This window comes from Periophthalmus magnuspinnatus, chromosome 22 (genome assembly GCF_009829125.3).
Source record: "Periophthalmus magnuspinnatus isolate fPerMag1 chromosome 22, fPerMag1.2.pri, whole genome shotgun sequence".
In the NCBI taxonomy this organism is placed as follows: domain Eukaryota; kingdom Metazoa; phylum Chordata; class Actinopteri; order Gobiiformes; family Gobiidae; genus Periophthalmus; species Periophthalmus magnuspinnatus.
The window spans coordinates 5,358,743-5,379,580 of NC_047147.1; the positions used below are offsets into that span (position 1 = coordinate 5,358,743).

Genomic DNA, 20,838 nt, shown 5'->3' on the forward strand with positions numbered 1-20,838 from the left:
ACCCTGCGGCCTCTACAACACTGCAGCTAATTTATACATTTTTACTGGCTAACGGCCACCGGGGGTGCTCTCTAGCAGTAAATACAAAAGTGAGACAGACGTGGGGAAAGATTATGCGCTGAAGAATACACTAGTGTTGATTTTGAACTGTAAATTTGCGCATCATGCCACAGCCTCATCATGGAAAACACAAAGAAATGAATAAGATGCAGCTTTTAAGATAAAGGCAAAGGATCTGGAGTCAAAGAAGGAAATAGAGCCACTGCACGAAAGCTCAGTGTCAAAGAAGGAAATAGAGCCACTGCACATAAACTTGGCATTAATGAATCGATGGTGCAATGTTGGGGGGGGCAGCATGAAGAACTTAGTCAATGTAAAAAGACGACAAAAGCTTTCAAAGGAAATAAAAGCAGATAGGCCATGTTGGTGCTGTTTTATTTTCTTAACTTGCAGGTATGTTCATCCCGTGTTGATGGCATGTTGGTGCCGTACTGCAGATTTTCAGGCACAGTTTTTTAAAAGTGTCTCTTAAATTAAAACAAAAACAAACAAAAAACTTCCGTGTATTGTCTTTCTGTGTAAATATCTCATTTTACAACATGAGGCTTATATTTGTACAAAAGTGATTTTCTTTTCAAATTTAGCTGGTGCGGCTTATATTCAGGTGCGCTCTATAGTCCAAAGTTTACAGTAACTTTCCTGTACCTGCTTGACTCCATAGAGATGTTACCGCTTTACCTGAAATGTTCCGCAGTGTGGCATTTACCTGATCTTGCCCACATTTATTCAATTGTAACTGTTTCTTAGCATCTTGGAAAACATTCTTTCTTTGCGTTGGGTTGCTACTCCACAGATCTGACTTGTAAAATGTCTAAAATGTGGAGTGGAAAGTGGAGAAAAGAGGTTAATACGAAACACTGAAACATCCCAGGTAATACATCCAAACCCTTCTCCGCCAGAAAAGTTACATAGTGTGCTTTTAACGATACAAAAATGAAGAAACGGGAATTTTCAACACTATTTGCAAAAAAAAAAATAACTGTATAGATTTTTCTGTTGGAGAATTATAATGTTTGGAGATAAAATGGAGTCACCGAACCTGAAAATCTCTCCGTTCTGCTTTCCATTGGCAAACCAGAAATGTTCCAGTGAATAATGGAGTAATTCACTTAAAAACACATTTGTGCATTTTTGACCGAACAAAATAAACACACGTAACTCATTTTCATAAACCAAATACACGTCGTTCCCTGGAATCAACATGAAAAAAGGTGAATGTAGCACAGGTACTTTCTTTGGCTAAAGAGCTGACATGTTTTTAAAAATTAGTTTGTAAGTTTCTGCATTTTTATACAAGAGTCATGGGGTTAAAAGCTGCTTAATACAGAGCACACACACCTGCTCTCAAAGTTTGAAAATTATTATCCTCAGTAAGTACCAGGCTTAGTCAGTTGGTCCTTAAATTTTGCTTGAGTTTCGATTAAAACCTTAATTTAAAGAGCCACCTGTTTGTCTCAGTGGAGATATTACTGCTTTGCCTGCAATGTTTTACAATATGGCATTTCAATTATTATTATTTTTTTATTAATAGTGGTTTATTGCTCAAAAATATCTAAGAAATCTCTCACTTTAGGTCTGTCACAATAACAAACTTTGATGTGCAATATATTGACGAAGAAAATGGACGATAAACGATAATATTCAACTAATTTATGCCACTGACACGAAAAAAAAAAAAAACGACAACCCAAGAGCAGATTTAAACCACAAAAATTATTCTAAATCTACAATATTGTTAAAAAAATGACAAGGTGCGATAAATAAGCAGCCAAATTAAACACTTTATCACTTAGTTTGTATCATTTAGACTGACAGACTTGGACAAATTTGTTGATATCCGTCGGTTAATGAAAGAAAAACTCACAAAGGTCACGAAATAACTTGAATCTGACAAAAATAATAATAAATAAAAATTCCATGAAATTTAACCAATGAAAGTGAGACATTACTTTTTAACCAGGCTTCAACAGAATTATGTAAAAAAAAATAAACTCATGAAACAGGCCTGGACAAAAATGATGGTACCCCAAGAAATCATTAACCACGTGTGTAATTTGAATTTATAATGAGTCATTTAGAGCTATTTATTCAACATTTTATGGCTTAAATCTGATCGTATAGCCAAAAAATAACCGAAAATTTTGCAGTAGAGTAAAATAATGTACATAAATAGTGGCCTCCTTTTATATATTGAACAATAAGTTGATGTAATAGTTATCATGACAGATCTTATTGTATTTTGACCTGTTCATCCCATTGTTCAATGCACAATACGCCTTTAAAACATATAATACACTTTTAAAACATAAAATACACCTTTAAATCACCTTTAAATCATAAAATACGCCTTTAAATCACCTTTAAAACATATAATACGCCTTTAAATCACCTTTAAAACATATAATACGCCTTTAAATCACATTTAAAACATAAAATAGACCTTTAAATCACCTTTAAAACATAAAATACACCTTTAAATCACCTTTAAAACATAAAATATGCATTTAAATCACCTTTAAAACATATAATACGCCTTTAAAACATATAATACACCTTTAAATCACATTTAAAACATATAATACACCTTTAAATCACATTTAAAACATAAAATACACCTTTAAATCACCTTTAAAACATAAAATACACCTTTAAAACGTATAATACACTTTTAAAACATAAAATACACCTTTAAAAAGATAAAATACACCTTTAAAACATATCATGCACCTTTTAAACATATAATACACCTTTAAAAACATATAATATGACTTTTAAAACATATAATACACTTTTAAAACATGTAATACACTTTTAAAAACATATAATACACCTTTTATAAACATATAATACACTTTTAAAAACGTATAATACGACTTTTAAAACATATAATACGACTTTTAAAACATATAATACACCCATAACATGTGCCGTCGCCCAGTTTTCCTGTTCGACTTGAGCTGCAGTGGTTTAAATGCAGATGACATCTTCTTACTTCCACCTCAACAGAATAAAATCAGTTTTATCAGCGCTGCACGATTTTGGCTATAATTGTGACATTTTCTGATGTGTTTAAAAAGTAAATTTGCCTAGTGCCCTTTGTAGACGACGTCAGGAGTCTTAACGTCTGAGAAAAGAATGAAATATGAACTGATAAACTATTAAAAGAAAAGAATCTCATCCGATGCAGGTGTAAACTACAGGTACAACAGTGATTTTTATTATATTTTGGTTTGTGCAGAGGCCTCGAGCGAAGAACAATCATCCATTATCGACGTAATTGCTGCTTTTGTGATTTGAAAACTATGACGGCTACATTTTTATATCCTTTTCTCTCCGTTGTTCAGGTTTTCAAGGGAGAAGAAGCCTCGTTCCAGATCTCCGGTCTCCAGGGCAACACGGACTACCGTTTCCGGGTGGGCGCTTGCCGTCGTTGTCAGGATACGTCCCAGGAGCTGAGCGGGCCCCTAAGCCCCTCCTCCCTGTTCACCCTACGCCGCCAGGACACCCCTACGACGGGCGAGCTGTGTCCCGCCGAGACGGGCAAAGGGGCGGGGCTCATCTCCAGCGACGAGCATTTCGCGGCGCTGATCGTGTTCGTGTTCGCGGGCTTCTCCATCCTCATCGCCTGCCTGCTACAATACTTCTTCATGAAGTGAGGGAATTATTTTTAAACTATAGGATAGAAAGAGAACGCAAATCACAAACTTTTTTATGAACGAACCGAATGAAATCAAAACACTTGATGTACTTCTAAGGCTATGTATGTTTTGTTTTGTTTATTTTTTTTTAGTCAATGTACCGATTCAGGCTTTCCTCGCCTCGTTACTGTCTCTGCTTCCCCTTGGTCATAATTTCTCACTACGTCGTCTTTTTTTCTTTTTGTGTTGTTGATTTCTGTCGAGGGAAGCCATTTTCTTAGCTGGACCTCGGTTGGGAAACTGCTAATCAAGCCTTAAAACTAGCCGTGAGCGACGCAGATGCTCCTCAGACTGACTTGCATGTTTTTATTTTTTATCTTTTTACACATATTCTATTAGAGACATGTATATTTTTGTTTCGGTCTTCTTTGCCTTACATTTTTTTTATGTTTAATTTGCTGCAGTCTTTATCCAGTCAGCCATATTCCATTGTAGGCCTTTTTTCAGAAAGCTTTAGCCGTTCGATATTCGTTTTTTTTTTTTTTGACACTTCTCAGTCAGTCAGTCCATGCGATCTGCTCACACACAAACTCTTTACATTTCAAGCAAACGACAATGACAATGACAATGACGAAACACATACTTTTGAAGTCAATCATCAAATCTCTATGTAACACAAATGTTCAGCTACCAAAGTGATGCAAATTCATGTGTGGTGTAAGATGCTGCTATCCTGTGATTTTTATTATAGCTAGAAAATGGAAAACCAGTAATCTAATATATAGATATATACACAATATATTAATATAGCAAATATCTATGAGCTATAGAAGTGATGTATATAAAGAGATGGCAATGTAAGGTCTAAAAGTACAGTGCGAATGGGGGGATGCAAGGTGCTCGCGTACAAATCTAGGATCAAGAGAAACAGTTTGAATTAGACCCTTTAAAAGTGAAAAAAATACGTTTTACAATCTACGAGGCAGCTGGAGGCATAAGTCAAGAGGAATATAAAGTTATTTCGGTGGAAGAATTGGGATTATCCATTGAATATTTGAAAATGTGACAAAATGAAGCTGGTTTTGGCTGAAAAAAAAAACATGTAAACAACATCAGTTGAGTGTTTTCTGTTGTTTACTTCATGTTTTAACTTCTATTCTGTTCAGTATCAATCTCTCTGGACAACATTTTGCAGAAAGGTTGACCCTGCGATAATTTTTCCCCTGTATTTAACGTATCTACCCCCATAAATTACACTTTTAATGAAGCTTAAACGCATTCATGAGGCTTAAAAACAGCCCCTTTCGGACGTTTATAATAGAAAACCAAGCTGACAGACTCATTTCTATTGCAAATTCAAAGTTATCGCGTACGTTCATGTCCGAAACACGACTTCAACGGGACAAAGCGACACTAGAAAACTTACATAGTGCACGTTTACGATGATCAGATGAATAAATACAACGCTACCGCACTTTTCCCTCCAGTCGCCTCCATTTTGAACCATTTTAAAGGGTCTACCGCTAAACGTAAATGCGCTAAATTGAGCATCGGACGGATCGCTCACATTATTGCCTCATTTACACAGACTATACTGTTACCAGCCATTTTGCGTACTCGTGAGCTCGCACCCCAACCGGCTTTGTCAATATACATCTATGGACTCTTCCCATTGCTTGTCTGTAACGCTATTCCGCTTGCAATTTTCTACATCCTTTCTACTCTCGTATCTTTTGAATGGTGCTTTATCGACAGACGAATAGTCACATCTCTCCTGCGTTCTTGAGCTAAACAAAAAACAAAAAAGAACAGGGCATTCAACCGTCAAAAAAAACAACCTTGACCCCCAGCCAAGGTACAGTCCCGACAAAATACTCCACTACTATAATCCAAAGATCCCTATATTTACACGAGAATCAGGTGGAAGGAAAACACGGGGAGGTGCGCCGCTAAACCCCCCCCCCTTTTCGTTTTGATTGGCAGCCTGTCAGCCTTGTACCTCAGGGAATAGACCATTTATAAGAGGGCGACCTGTTTCCCCCTTTAATACCACGTAACACGTACTTTCTACACTTTTTTCATCGTTTTTCTTTCCTCTCATTCGCTCTATCTTTACTGTGCCTTGCTCCAGTCCTGCAAAATGGTTTACTTGCTCATAAAAAAAAAAAAAAAACCTTTGCCAAAGTCAATGGGAAAGTCAAGGTAGAGTTCTTATCTTATTTATACTATATATTGCATACCGTACTTTACATGCCAATAACAGTGCAATCTTCATTTATTTATTGTTAAAGATTAAGAGACAAGTGTAGTTATGTACTAATTTCGTAGCATGTTTTTTTTTTTCTTTTAATTTTGTATGGATGTATGTTAGATTTTGATTAAGGCCAGCATTCCTTATCTCAGTAACCCTTTAAGTATTTCTGTAGCTCACCAGTCCATGCATTGCAGTTACTATCAAACTTTTTAAACAAACCATGTAACCAAACGCATAATACGTAATTTTGTGTTACCGCGGTTCGGCCCACGCACAGCCGAAGTCGTTTTTTATTGCTTAGAGAGTTAATACATGTAGCAAGTTTTAGTCAAATGTATTGGGATGACGCTGCTGCCTTTGGCTTTTTTGAATTAGTATTTTTCATGAAGCTTCAAATATCTTTTTAACTGTTCTAAGTGCAGGCTTTGTGTCCACTAAAGGGTTATTATGTGACGTTATCTGTAACAACACCGCATTTACGATTATTATATTCTTTCAAAAGGACAAAAAAAACATTAACTTGATCTGTGATTATGCTTCTTTATATTATCTTTTATTATTTGTAAAGCAAAAAATGTGCCATTTTTTTTTTATAAATAAATGTGTAGCCCCTTTTTGTAGGAGAATGCAATGGTGACAAAGGCAATCAGTGGATGACAATATGACAGGAAGTAGTACAGAACTGACGACTCCTCCTTCAGGCTTTCGCTGGTATAGCAGTAGTGAGTATTTTCTATCCAATATTTTGCTATGAGATGACACAGATTTATCTATAGAGCTGTAGTAATGACTAACAAGAAATGAAGCACTTTTTTGGAACCGTTGAGGTGGATTCAAGATTTCCCGAACACTATACTGCCAGCCCCTCTGTTACTCTCATCGGCATTATATGGTGTGGTTGGCATCACTGTGATATTGGCATTACTCGAGCGTGGGTCTGTGCTTCTACAAACGGCACCTCCTATGGGTCAACACTAGAAGTACAGGTGCCTTTTTCGCCTTTCCCCCTTGTTTTTTTTTTGTTATGTTGCTCCTGATCCCATGTTAAGCCTTATTAAGACAGTAGTAATGTCAACGAGTCCAAGCCTGGAGGTTGTGGGCAGGGTACTCCTATGTTTCTTATTTTCAAATGCTGTTGAGTTTAAAACCCCGCCTACTTTTTTTTTTTTTTTTTTTTTTTTTTTTTACTAAGTCCCACCCACAGGTCCTGCACATTTGGTGGGTAAAGAATGGTTTTGTTTAGTTTTTTGCCCAGCAACCCCACATCGGTGCCTTCTGATACATTTTCTTTTGTTATTTTTGTACGTTTCACAGTATAAGTCAAGATTTTGACGGAGAGATTAGCGATTTGACAAACGTACAGAACTCACAGGTATTTAACTATTTTTTAAGCGAGACAAAAACGATATTTTTACCTCACAAGTAAAAAAAACAAACATTCCAATGTTGTCATGGTCTACGAATTGAAAAAACGAAAGTCATGCATTTCTTGTATTGTAAATGTTATACAATTTCATATACATTATATAAAAGAAACTGCCATATCAATTTTAATGTATAGATTTTTGCAAATACTACCCTATGTATGTAAGACATAACTGTATCGGTAGCGTATATATAATATATTTATGCCCAATAAATGTTTTAATTTTTTCTGACTTTTGACTTTGTCTTTATTGTGTCTTGTTCCACTTCACTGTGTCACACCACACTGTTTATTTAAAGGTGCATTATGGAACTTTTCACATGCTAGTCACTATGGAGATGTTAATTGACACACCTGGAGGACTCGGTTTGCAGCCGAGGATGAGAATCAGCTCCTCCAAGTCCGAGGCCATTGTTCTCAACCGGAAGAAGCTGATGCCCTCCGGGTGGAGAGTCTCTGTCTCAAGTGGAGGAGTTCAAGTATCTTGGGGTCTTCTTCACGAATGAGGGGAGGATGCAGCGTGAGATTGAGAGTTGGATCGGTGCAGCGTCTGCAGTGATGCGGTCGCTGTATCGGTCTGTTGTGGTGAAGAAGGAGCTGACTCGAAAGGCAAACCCTCACCTGTGGTCATGAGCTCTGGGTAATGACAGAAAGGACAAGATTGTAGATACAATCAGGGTAGCTGGGCGCTCCCTTAGAGATAGGATGAAGAGCTCAATCACACGGGAGGAGCTCGGAGTAGAGCCTCTGCTCCTCCACGTGCTTAGACTGCTGCCCCCGCGACCCGGCCCCAGATAAGCAGAAGAAGATGGATTGAATACTCCAAAGTAAGATATTAAACCTATCCATCTCCATAGAGACAAACAGGTGACAGCACCGGGGATAGTTACAAGTCAGATCTGTGGAGTGGTGACCTTGCTCATAAGAATGCTGTCCACCTGAAGGTTTCATAATGCTGAGTGCTATATGAGTAAAAACGTGTACAGTACATATTTTATCCAAATAATTTAAACTTAATTTCAGGCCAAATTCATAAAACAAAGCAAAAGTGAATATTGTAATAACTAAAGTCCCATCCTCCTCGTCTCTTTATAAACGTGCTCTTTCATATACCTGTTCTGTATATAACCACAACCACTGTATATATCTGTTCTTTCAGTGTGGTGAATGCTGTTGCTCTTGTAGATCCAAAAATAGTTGCTCTTGACCTTCCATATATTTTCTTTTGTGTTTTTCTAAAGACACGTTTCACGAGTGGTCTTCTACTGTTTCAGTGAATAATGACGACTAGACCAGACGGCACTGAGGTTAATAAGATTCTCCTTGTAATTCAGTCACATCTCAGTACAGTATAAAGCTCCTGCAGCACGTGACCACATCTAACAGAGACGCCATGTCGGGAGTGGTGGGTTAGCAGTAATGAATGGCACAGAGTCCACTTTTGTATTTTTATTTATTTTTTGTCATTAAAAAGCTGACACCTGAATATACTGAATGACCAGGTTATTCCATCAGTGGATTTTTTCTTCCCTGATGGCACGGGCATATTCCAAGATGACAATGCCAGGATTCATCAGGCTCAAATTGTGACAGAGTGGATCAGGAGCATGAGACGTCATTTTCACACATGGATTGTCCACCACAGAGTCCAGACCTTAACCCCATTGAGAATCTTTGGGATGTGCTGGAGAAGCTTTGTGCAGCGTCAGACTCGACCATCATCAGTGCAACAGGTGAAAAATTAATGCAACACTGGATGGAAATAAATCCTGTGACATTGCAGAAGCTTATAAAGAAGTGTGTGACCTTTTTTTGGGCCCGGTAGTGTATCATGGATGTATTAAAATAGGTTTAGATTCAGAAATCAATTTGTGATGTTAATCTGGAGCTTGGTAAACCCGGTAAAAGGCTCAGACTTTCTTCTACACTCGATAACGTGAACATCCCAGTGCGCAACGATAATCCACAATCTCTGAAACTCCTGGAAAGGTTCATTCATTGTTTATTACAGCTGGCCCCATTAGTTTTTATGAGAATTCTGAGTAGTGCCCACTACCAGTTTGGAGTTTGGAGGCACTGGGATTGTGCGATGACACCTGCAGGAGCTTTATATCAATATTTATTCACACAAAGACATAGAATATACACATTTTCATTAAGAAATGCCAGTTATATTTATGCAATTTGAGCATGCAACTATAGCAGGCCTTGACACAAACACACAGGCACATTTTAGGTATTGTACTACCACATTTATCCAGACTAATTCATGCATATTTAAAATAACTTGCGGCTAACATTGAGTTAAAGTTTGGTTTTGAATAAGTACAATGAACTCTTCGGATTTCATTTGATGTTGTTTGTCCAGATAAGAAACAGAGCAGAATAATCATTGCTACTTTATCACTTGTGTCCCTGAAGATCGGTTTCCAGACTAGACTTTTCATTTCCTCTCGCTTGGTGCCACCCTGAGCCCACCATCACTCACTTGACCTTATGTGGACTCTCTGATGCATGAAACGTATCCAGTCAAGCCCCAACGAAAAACACACTCTCTTATCTATTCAAACTGTGCAAAGATGAAGGACGCTGAAGTCAGGGGCGACAAAACAACACTATTCTGGAGGAGAAATGGGGATTGCGTAAGAATGGACCGAGCATGGAGTGATTGAAGGGGTTTCTGCAGCGATCATGAGGCTGTGGGTGTCTGTCTGTCTTTGCATTGCTTCAAAATCGTACGTTTGGATGTCACGATATCAGTTTGAGTGTTTAAGGATGCACCAGTCCAGCTTTTTCAGTTCTGATATGATTTAGATTCTATGGTTTTAAGTATCTGTCGGTAAAACACTAAACTGGTACCAGCACAGAAACTGAAAATAGCTTTTATTTTCCCAGACAAAACTGATCCAAATGTTTTATGTAGCTGTTTTCTAGTTACTGTACTGTTATTTTCCTTAAGTAATGACAGAGCGACTTGTGCAGGAGCCAAATGGATGTTTTTGGTTGCTATGGTGATGCGTGAGAGGCGGGGTTCACGTGGGCAAAGGTGATGGGTTTCCTGCTTCATTTTTGCTTGTTACCATATTATTTTTGTTTTATTTTTGTTTATTTTTTCAATTTACCATCTGTGTGTGAAACCTGTTTAAGCCGCTGTTTGATTAAACCACCAGAAAATGCACTACACGAGTCTATTTCTTACAAACTACAGCGTATCAGACCAAAGTACTGAACCCAGACTCCTCTCTAAGTGATAAAGGCTGAGGATCGCTCCAACATGTGTAAAAGCCCAACCAGGAAAAAGGGCGAACTGATATTTAGAAGTAGATATAAGAGGTCAGGGGTCACATTTTTATATCCTCCTAAGACCTGAGTTCTTGCATGACATGACTTTATTAATTTCTCTTTGTTATTGGGGATGATTGGACCTGAGGAGTATAAAAACAAAGAGTTATCTTTTTACACTATGAGAATAAACGATGTCCATACCTGAGGACATTGGTTCTACTTTTTCATATTTTTTATTTGAATAATGATTTGCAAAAACTATTAAGTGCCTGAACACAGCAGCATTTGTCCTGAGTAAAAAACAATTGTGCTGCTTGGACCAATGTGGCTCATTTGAAGAGCTGCTGACAGGTGCAGGAAGACACATGCCTTTACAAAAATAAATACATAAATAAATAAAAATAAAAAAATCAAATATCATAAAATAAATACAATATAAATAAATAAATAAAATATCATAAAATAAAAATATTCTGAATATTTTAAACTCTTAAAAATATTCTAAATTGAACATTTTTGCATTGTTGCTGTTCTTGTATACTGTTCTTCTTCTTCTAAAAAATTAGCATTGTGGCCTTGACAACCTAAAATGTGTTGTCCACATACATCCACGGATGCCAGGTCTCGGGAGGTTAAAACTATTTTTCATGTTCAAGGCACCACTCACACATTCATACACCAAAGTACACACTCACTGGGGGCGAGGGGGGGTTAAGTGTCATGCCTAAAGACACAACAACGGCAGCATTCATCTGTGGGACCTGTAGGCACATCGCAAACTTGTGAGTCAGTGGATCTGATCACTTACCAATGATGTTTTGGATTTTTTTTCAAGAATCAAGAGCGAGATTTGAACTGGCAACCTTTGAATCAGAGGATGAGCACTTAACCAAATGAGATACTTATATATGATCCAGCATCTTTGTTCTGGATCAGACGATTTTTCTATAATTTTGACCATTTAAAGTAAATTCTATTATCATAAACACTGTCAAATCTCCTCTTCTCTAGTATCGGACCAGCTTTATAATATCAAACCTTCTGAATGAGAAAAGTAAAGTTTAAACGCCAAATTGAAAACAAAACAAAACAAAACTCTTTATATTTATGACAACAGTGAGTTTAAATGTACGTTTTTAATCTTTTTAATCAACACTGACATATTCACATAGAACATATTCACATAAGAACACTACAATAAACTGACAAAATAGTTGTACACGGAGCCACGATAAGAGAATACATTCATCTGAATCCAAGGCCATGGTCGAAAATACAGTGCTGCCTGTGTACATTATTACAAATATGTTCATTTAAAGCAAGAAAACAAGTTTGTATCTGCAGGTAACAGTGTACAAAGTTTACATACAACTGCAAAACATATCTTTAAATGTCCAGAGTAAGAAATCTACCTCCATAAGATTTAATTATGTACAAATGCCAATAAAACTCACTATTTTTTATATTATACTTTACATCAGCAGTATAAAAATGGGCTCGAAAAATAAATACATGAAAAATATAATATGTAATAGTAAATCATTCCAGTGACATGCTCTTGTGTCTGTTTGTTTAAGCTTAAAGCAATAGTCTGGAACATTACGAGACAATCGAGGCAATACATTGTGCATCATAGTTTCTGCCACTTGAAATGTTTTTGTGCGTTGTTCAGTGTTGACACGGGATGAGGAGACGGGACTCTTACCTATAATAAAGGAGTTACACAAGTTTTATCGTTACACAACATTAGACGGTGGTGTCTTTGGTTTTCCACAAACACAGATTCTACATATTTAAAAAAAAACAACAGCAAATCGACACGAGCACACCTGAGAAGGCCAAATTACGAGACAGCAAAAGGACATCATCAACGGACAAATAACTCGAATTGATGTGGAAATACGAACTGCTTTTTTCATCAAACAAAATGTGACGGTTTTTTTTACATTTCCTCTGAGCAGCATAAACACAGCATGGACTTGAATCTCCAAGTTACAGGGCATTTCGAGTCACACATTCTCAGTTATACAAATAAATGACGTAATACTGCATTCATTCACGCAGTTTCATTCACACCGCACCTCTGCTCCTCTCTGAAGGAAGCCAGACTGGTGCATATGGCATCTACAGTGCTTACTTTGTCATCCAGAATCTGCAGAAACAACATAAGGCCATATTTGATTGGTGTAAATTTCTGTAGTATTCACATTTTGATTGATGAAGCACTTGAGGCTAGTTTTTGCTTGACATAAATGCTGTTGTATGTTCTTTTAGCCCTCCGGTTTAAAGATTAAAAGCTGGCGGTGGACTCGTTCCAGATGTTTGAGCACTGTCCTTTTAAATTGCTGGCCGTGCGACACCGGTGAGGTTGGTTATTGTCTGTGATCCCGAACAGGCGACCGGCGGCCCTTCTGTACTTCCAGGACATGGTGTTGTAGAGGATGGGGTTAATGGCTGCGCTCAGGTAGAACAGGACGACCGACACCAGGCTGCAGTATCCAGACAGAGTGGACAGGAGCTGGGACTGGGTGTACAGGGAGCGGAACTGGAGGTAACGGCCGACGTGGAACGGGAGCCAGCAGAGGACGAAGGCAAAGACCACGACCACTGTGGGAGGAGAGAGGGAGGAGAGAATGAGTGGAGGGCAGGGTGAGATGGAGAGATGGAGAAATGGAGAGGGGAGAGAGAGTGTGTGAAAGAGAGTAAGAGAGTGTGAGAGAGTTTTGTGAGTGAGTGAAGGAGAGAGATACTGGGCTAGCAGGGAGTGTTGATAAAAATATAAAAATACAGTTTTCTATGAATAAGAAATGTAAAACTGCAATAAAAATGTTGATAAACCTCTACAGAAATTCTTAATAATGGAAAGACAATCCATGCAATCTTAATGTGGTATCTGGGTTATTGTAATTCTTTGTCTGTGGGACTGGACCAGGGCTCCCTGCAGCACTTACAGAATGTCCAGAAGGCTGCAGCTCATCTGTTGACAAAAACTAAGAGACGAGAGCACATCACACCTGAGCTGTGCAACCTGGACTGACTCCTTATTTCATATCAGGTGCAATTCAAAAATGTTGTTGTGGTTAAATGTCTGTACTTTATGGGTCTCTTTATTTGTGGGAGTTACTGCAGCCCCATGCTCCACCCAGAGCCCTGAGGTCAGAGGTCAGCTGACAAGCCCCTACTGCTGTACCCAAAGCCTTTATAAGTTTGACATGAACTGACACAGGAACCTTGCTAGAGATCCAGAGGTTATTTCTGTATAAAGTATTTCGAGAAATATGTATTCTTGGCTGAAATAATGCAAACTCTTATCCATACAAACATTTATCATTCTTCTTTCTCTATTGTGGCACGTTTTGTGTGAATATTCTGGGTAAAAACGCATGTTGGGTATGAATGGATATAACTGGAACCAAACAACTGTTTTACGCGCCGTGCGTAATGCGTGCGTAAAAGTACATACCCAACATCTTGATGGTTTGCCTGTTGCTCCGTTCCCTGTGCGCGACCCGGGAGCTCATGCAGGTCTCACGGTGCCTTTGCCACAGTTTTCGGCCAATGAGGCTGTAGAGAACCGTGAGGCAGAACACGGGCATGACGAAGAACGCGGAGCTGAGCCACATCATTGCGCCCATCAGCCCCGACTCCAGAGCGTAGTGCGTCATTTTACACTCGCGCGTGTCCTCCGGGTCCATGTCGCTTCTGTTGTCCCGTTCTACCCCCACCACAACAAACACGGGCCCCGCGCTCATCATAGACACGGTCCATAGAGCAAGAATCAGCGCGCGCACACGTTTTTTGGTGACCAGAGCCTTGGCGCGTAACGGAAAACATATCGCCAAGTAGCGCTCCACGGAGAGAGCGGTGATGCTGAGAATAGTAGAATATGTACACAACTCGGAGACAAAATTAAAGAGTTTACAAAGTGCGTCTCCAAAGCGCCACGGTCTGTACCTCCACATCCGGTACAAGTCCAGAGGCATGCACAGGAGGATGACCAGGTCCGACACCGCCATGCTGCACAGGTACAAGTTGGTGGTGGTCCGCATGTCTCTGAATTTACTCACCACCAGAATAGTCATCACGTTCCCCGCGACTCCCACGAGAAACAGCAGCGAGCACGCGACTGTGGTGGCCGTGAGGAGCGGGATGGAGTGGAGATTCAGAGGGATATGGTCCAATGTGCTGTTGTCGTTCTCCCCGCTGCAGTTACTGAGGGAGAGGCACTGAGTATCGTTGGACCAAGATTGCATACTGCTGTTTATTCACATGGCCGTGCCTGGCCCTGGCTCGCCATAGCGGGGCTCATCTGCCCCAGTGGCGTGGCACAGTCCTCCTGTCATTCTAAACCCTCCAAAAGCCGTGCGTAAAAGTCATCACCAAAAGCGGCTGCAGCGAAAACGCACCTCCGATTCCTTTTGGTTCGAGTTTGTTTGTTAAATATTTCTCTCTTTAAAAGCAAAATTAACTATAACAATGATTAAAATAAAGCTCTAACTGGACACAAACACATTTAAACGTCCAGATCTTCCAGTTTGTCAATTGCAAAACATTTCAAAACCAACATAGATCCTCATCCAGCGGTGCGTCGCGCGCCTCAGACAGTGACAGTCCGTGTGGAGCCAGTGAGTCACAGGAGCCGTAGTGATGCTGCAGTGGACATCTATAACACCTGTCCACGCGCGTCTCAGCCAAACACAAACGGGTAAACAACCACCAGCGTGAACACAAACGCGACGTGTCTGAAGCGGGAGAATTTAACTAAAGTCACGAGAATAAAGATGGAGCGTCGCATCGTCCACATCCTGCACCAGAGCGACAATAAAACAGGAGAAACAAGTTAAACACACTGCCCCCTGGGAGTTCTCTGACTATAGCTGAAGTACGCACTGCCTGGAGTGGATATGGCACAGCTGAACTGACACTGGGCTCCAATAAGGCTGATGTAAAAGCGCCCCCTAAAGGTCATAGTCGGTGTTGTTATTGTTATTGTTTTGAGTCTTTCTCTCTTCAAGATTTTCATTCATAAAAGTGAGTTTGGTCCTGGAACTGACTTCAAACTTGAATCCAGAATATTAATATGATCACTGACACTCACTACACCAGAGTTACATAAATACAGTAGAAACACAAATACATTTGGCACATATGACAAAAAATATGACAAATGGAAAAAAAAAAATTAAAATAAATTGGAAAAAAATGTATATGACAAATGAAAAAAAAATGTATATGACAAATGGAAAAAATGTATATGACAAATGAAAAAAAATGTATATGACAAATGGAAAAAAATGTATATGACAAATGGAAAAAAATGTATATGACAAATGGGGGAAAATGTATATGACAAATGGAAAAAATGTCTATGACAAATGGAAAAAAAATGTATATGACAAATGGAAAAAAATGTATATGACAAATGGAAAAAAAAGTATATGACAAATGGAAAAAATGTCTATGACAAATGGAAAAAATGTATAAGACAAATGGAAAAAAAACCCCCCAAAACTCACTGTAAATAAATGTTTCATTTATAAGGAAAAAGCTGTTGGTACCGTAGCGATAATAAACAATTTTTTCTACACAAAATGACACACTTTGTTTATACTTTGTTTATACTTTGTTTAATATCACCATTCCCTGAGTTTGTTCTGTAATAAATCAGCACCACCCGAAGATTATTCAGAAAAGCTACAATTTTCTCCTGTTTATGTGTTTTGTTTTGCATTTTTCCCCCAGAACTTATACCTATCTGAGAATCAATCTTGACAAGCCCAGTGTGGAATCATATTATCTTTGTGCCCTTTGTGCCTTTTGGTGCTCACCGAGGAAACCATCCTGTTTATGACCTTTAAATCATGTCGTGTGTGAGAGGCGTAGGGAGGGGAAGATAAATACAGAGAAACGGGCAGGAAGAGATAGAGACAGATAGTTCTGCTGGGAAGGGAACGCACTGGGAACTCTGTGAAACTATTTCTTATCATTTGGTAAGTATCCAATTGTATTTTAATCTTGCTTTATTTTTAGACTTTTATTTAATTTAGTTGTTTGTTTGTGTATCAGCTACAGACTGGGTGGGAATAGCTGTTGAAATACTGGTTGTGCAAAGTGATAAGCCAAGATTCAACAAACCCAAATCATTCTGTTGAAGATAGATACTTTTAAGTTAATTCAGTCAATAATAGAAGTATTTATGGAGCAATTTGGAGTAAAAAGTTGAGCCAAAATGGTCACTTCAGTCGATCTGTGCAAGCTGCTATAAGAAAACCCCTTTTGATCAAACATTTTAGCCAAATCTCTTTCACAACCAGCCTGTTTTTGAGTAATTTAAACTCAAATATGTCTAATTTTGTTGCTTGGTTTGTTGGGTGTCATCCTGTTTAAGAAGTGACTCAGTGCAGTGCAATCTCACAGGTTAAAGTCTCTATTATGATACTATCACATGCACATGTTGTATCAAAGAGAAAAAGCTAAATAGGTGTGTGGTGTAGTGCGTAAAAGTGCCCACAAGATGACGCTGGAGCTCTATTTTCTCCATGAGACGTGGATCTGCTGTAGTTTCAAGTTGTAGTTATAATTAGGACGCACAGTGACTGCATCTTGTGTGAGTGTTTTTTTAATACTGCAATGCGTAATTTGTTGATATAGTTTGTCATATTTACGCTCTGACAAATGAAAAATGCAAAAGAAAAGAACCTATAATATTTTTCCCTAGAGAACTCCCCCTCCATATCCAAAAGTCCAACTATTTTCTATCCAATCCGCGTCCACTGTGGAAGGCGTTTCTAAACTGTGATTGGCCCAGAGTTTTCCAGGACCCGCCTTGTCTGAGGAGTTGGGAGACAGTTCTGTGTTGATTTTTCTCAGCCTTACCAAAGGAGGAGACGGACGGACAGTCTAAACACGGCGGCTGTCACGTTTTTAGCTGTTTGATTCTCTGTTTTTAACTTGTCTGCGCCTTTTTTCCTGTTGCGCAACTTGGAAACAGGCGACCCCCGGCAACATGTGGGCTGCGCGTCCACCAAACGAGCAGGTTGGGAATGTCTACTAATGTTTTTATTGTCTTGCCGAACGCATAAAAGTGTCTGGCTGCTGCTTTTTCTTACCTATAGGTTAAAACTGTCCCTGTGTGGCTCAGTGTAGCGTGCGTAAAATGGCGAGATGTTTGTCTGCAGTGCTGCTTGCTCCCTTAGGAAAGCATTTCACGGGCTGCCACCTCTCCCATTCTCCAGGAAAGGTAGTTCTTTTTGCATCTGATTGTCCAAGAGAACGCAGGCGATGTTTGGCTTTTCTCTATCTTGCCCTTACGCACTCTCAGTGTTGTCTTTTTGCAACTGTATACGCGCGGTGACTGCTGACCTCTGGCATTCGCTCTCTCTCCATTGCGCACCCGCAGCCCAAATCCACAATGCCCCAAATACAATACAAAACTATCTTTATTGCTGCTCTTAATTGCTAAGACTTGTCGGGGCTTTAACTTGAAGTACACAGTTCAAAAGTCAGGAGTAAACTGCTGGACAGCGAAATAATTGCAAAGAAATCAAAGAAGATCCGTGCCAATCTTCTAGGTCTCTTACGTAATACGTGGTTTCATCCTTTTATAGTCTCTCCTCTTTAAGGGTTTTTGGCTTGCATGGCAGATTGGGAAAATGAATTACAGATGTGGAGCACAGGGAGTGTTTTTGTGGCATCTTTAACCCTTCAGTCATCTGCACTAGAGACTGGCAAAGTTTAAATGTTGCAATGTAGCTGCAATTGTTGTTGTCATTTAATTATGCCTTTTACTCCAAATGACTTCTCAAGCAGTTTTAGGATGGACAGACCTTATAATTTAGGCTTAAATGTGGACGTGTGGTCATGGCACACTGGTTGTGTTGATGCAAACTGCTGTCGTGATGATCTCAGAAGGAGCAAACGTATTGATTTAAATACATTCCTGCAGTGTTTTCTTTCAAAGCGAGTTTAAAATGATGCAGTAGCTCAGTTGTTGGAGCGTTTGTCGTCTGATCCCGCTCTCGACATAAACATCATCGCTCATATCCACTGACCCACAGATGAACGCTGTTGTTGTGTGCTTGGGCAAAACACTTAACCCACTTTGCCCCCAGTGTCTGCGTACACTGGTGTATGAATGTGTGTGTGTTTCCTTGATGTAAAGCGATTTGAGTGACTTGAAATTGGAAAAAAAATGTGGTTAATTTCACAGTCCGTTTACGTTTTGTGCAGCCATTTAAAGGCACATTTCATTCAGTTCATTTGATTATCGTTATTACAGGAGTAGTAGGAGTTGGAAAGTAGTAGTAGTGGTAGTATTACTTCAGTCGTTCTTCTAGGGCTGGGTGACACTGACAAAAAGTATCAGGTAGAACAGGATATTTAGACAATCCAACAGGAATGAAACGGTACAATGTGTTTTTCTTTATATTCTTTAGTTGGATAAATATTAAAACACAATGTTGGGCTTTGTACTCTTTTGGAAGCTTGTCAGTTTGTTTCATGTTTGTTTGTATCAGCACTTTTTGCAATCTAAATTTTACAAACATTCACAAAAAATATTGACGATTCGATATATTGTCCACCTCTAAACCGTTTGCTTTGGATCCAGAACACACACTTCTTCAATACTTACGAAAATATGAGTCTGGTCACTGGTGAATCTCCCCGTTTTCAAATGAACGTGATTGACGGGTGGATTAGCCAATCAGAGACACGTATGGTCCATCTATATTGGAAAAAAATTAAGTAAAAGAATATCACATGACGGGAAAACGTGGCGGAGTCAATGGTCGAAGCTTGAACTCTGTTAATTGTAAGTCATAGGTGATCAATGAGTTTCACAAGTGTCACTGAAAAAATCAAACTTCGCAATCGTGTTTGACCGAACTTGAGACGAAACAGAGGATGTAGGGACCAGACTGATATCAATTTGTATAAAAAATAAAAATAAATATCATTCTGGATTTGCTAGGCAGCTAGTTTGTACTATTTCTACCATAATTCTGTTCAGTTTTGTATTTAACTGAACTTTCCATCGCCTTTCACAGTTTACATCTCCTTTTCTGTTTGCACTACTGTTTACCCAATGTAAAGTCCACACGGTTCATCTGCAGAATAAACCCCGTGCAGTCCCTCGGTGACATTTCCACGCTCTTTTGGTTGAAAGCACAGTTCCTCCCAGTTACAAAGATGCCTTGTTTTTCACAGTAGCGTGTCCAGCCATGATGACGTCTGCTATTCTTGGTCATGTCTTCCTCCTCTCGTTGTGCTGTTGGTGATTAGATAATAGGCAGCATTGGAGTGGGCAGAGAGAGAGGTGCCACTGGACCCCTTCATGCTCGTCTTCTCTCTCTCTCTCTCTCTCTCCGTACCATCTGTGCCACGATCAGCCTGGCACCGTGTGTAATGTACTGTAAATGTCAGGCGATATAGTACTATCTAAATGCACTCGCTGTCGTGGTTTTATTCAATGTGATTCAGTGATGTTTAAATGATGGTGAATGACAGTGATTATAAAGCTCTCACCAAGCGCCTCTTCAAATACCGTTTTAGTAACATTAATGTGCATTCAAGGAAACAGGAAATTGCAATACTAAATCGGGTTAATTAATAAAAATAATATGGTGGCTAAACGTGGTCTAAACGTGGACCAAGACTGGTCCAAGACTGGTCCAAGACTGGTCCAAGACTGGTCCAAGACTGGTCCAAGACTGGTCCAAGACTGGTCCAAGACTGGTCCAAGACTGGTCCAAGACTGGTCCAAGACTGGTCCAAGACTGGTCCAAGACTGGACTAAGCCTTGTCTAAACGGGTGAGTCCATGTGTAGTCCAGGTTTAGTCAAAAATGGACTGAACCAGCAGTAACACTAGACCAAACCTGGAATAAACCCGCAATAAATCCTGAAAAACTCGGACCAAACATGCTGTAAAGCTGAACCAGACATGTTCTAAACCCGGACTAAACCTGGACTACACTTAATCCAGGCTCATCGAGTGGGACAAAGTTGTTATTTAGTTTATTATAGTTTCATACATAATTTTGATTCATTAGAAAAATCAAGTAAAATTGAATCAAGTCTTTATGCCAATCCCAATCCCGAATAAATGGAGATGGATCCATTAGGAAGATCTGATAATGTGTAACATGTGAAATATATGTTTATGTTCATAAATGG

The 20,838-nt window shown here is 39.1% G+C and overlaps 3 protein-coding genes across 5 annotated transcripts in view; 2 read left to right on the plus strand and 1 right to left on the minus strand.

Moving 5' to 3' along the window:
- Positions 1 to 7,610, plus strand: part of fndc3ba (fibronectin type III domain containing 3Ba) — a 193,678-nt gene extending 186,068 nt beyond the window's left edge. For both annotated transcript variants that reach the window (XM_033988140.2, XM_033988141.2), the window contains exon 27: positions 3,405 to 7,610. In XM_033988140.2, coding sequence (XP_033844031.1) covers positions 3,405 to 3,716 — 312 coding nt within the window. In that variant the 3' untranslated portion in view covers positions 3,717 to 7,610. The remainder of the gene's footprint in view (positions 1 to 3,404) is intronic.
- A 4,995-nt stretch (positions 7,611 to 12,605) lies between these two features.
- ghsra (growth hormone secretagogue receptor a) lies at positions 12,606 to 14,916 on the minus strand. Its single transcript, XM_033988488.2, has 2 exons — positions 14,127 to 14,916; positions 12,606 to 13,270 (listed from the first exon to the last, which is right to left on the minus strand). The coding sequence occupies exons 1-2, from the start codon at positions 14,914 to 14,916 to the stop codon at positions 12,954 to 12,956; spliced, it is 1,107 nt and encodes a 368-aa protein (XP_033844379.1). The 3' UTR covers positions 12,606 to 12,953.
- A 1,682-nt stretch (positions 14,917 to 16,598) lies between these two features.
- The window catches only part of pld1a (phospholipase D1a), a 59,104-nt gene continuing 54,864 nt past the window's right edge, over positions 16,599 to 20,838 (plus strand). The window contains exon 1 of one of the 2 annotated variants that reach the window (XM_033988133.2): positions 16,599 to 16,653. The gene's annotated coding sequence lies outside the window, so the exon portion shown is untranslated. Of the gene's footprint in view, positions 16,654 to 17,528; positions 17,700 to 20,838 lie in introns of those variants that run through there. The other variant, XM_033988132.2, reaches the window with a different exon arrangement.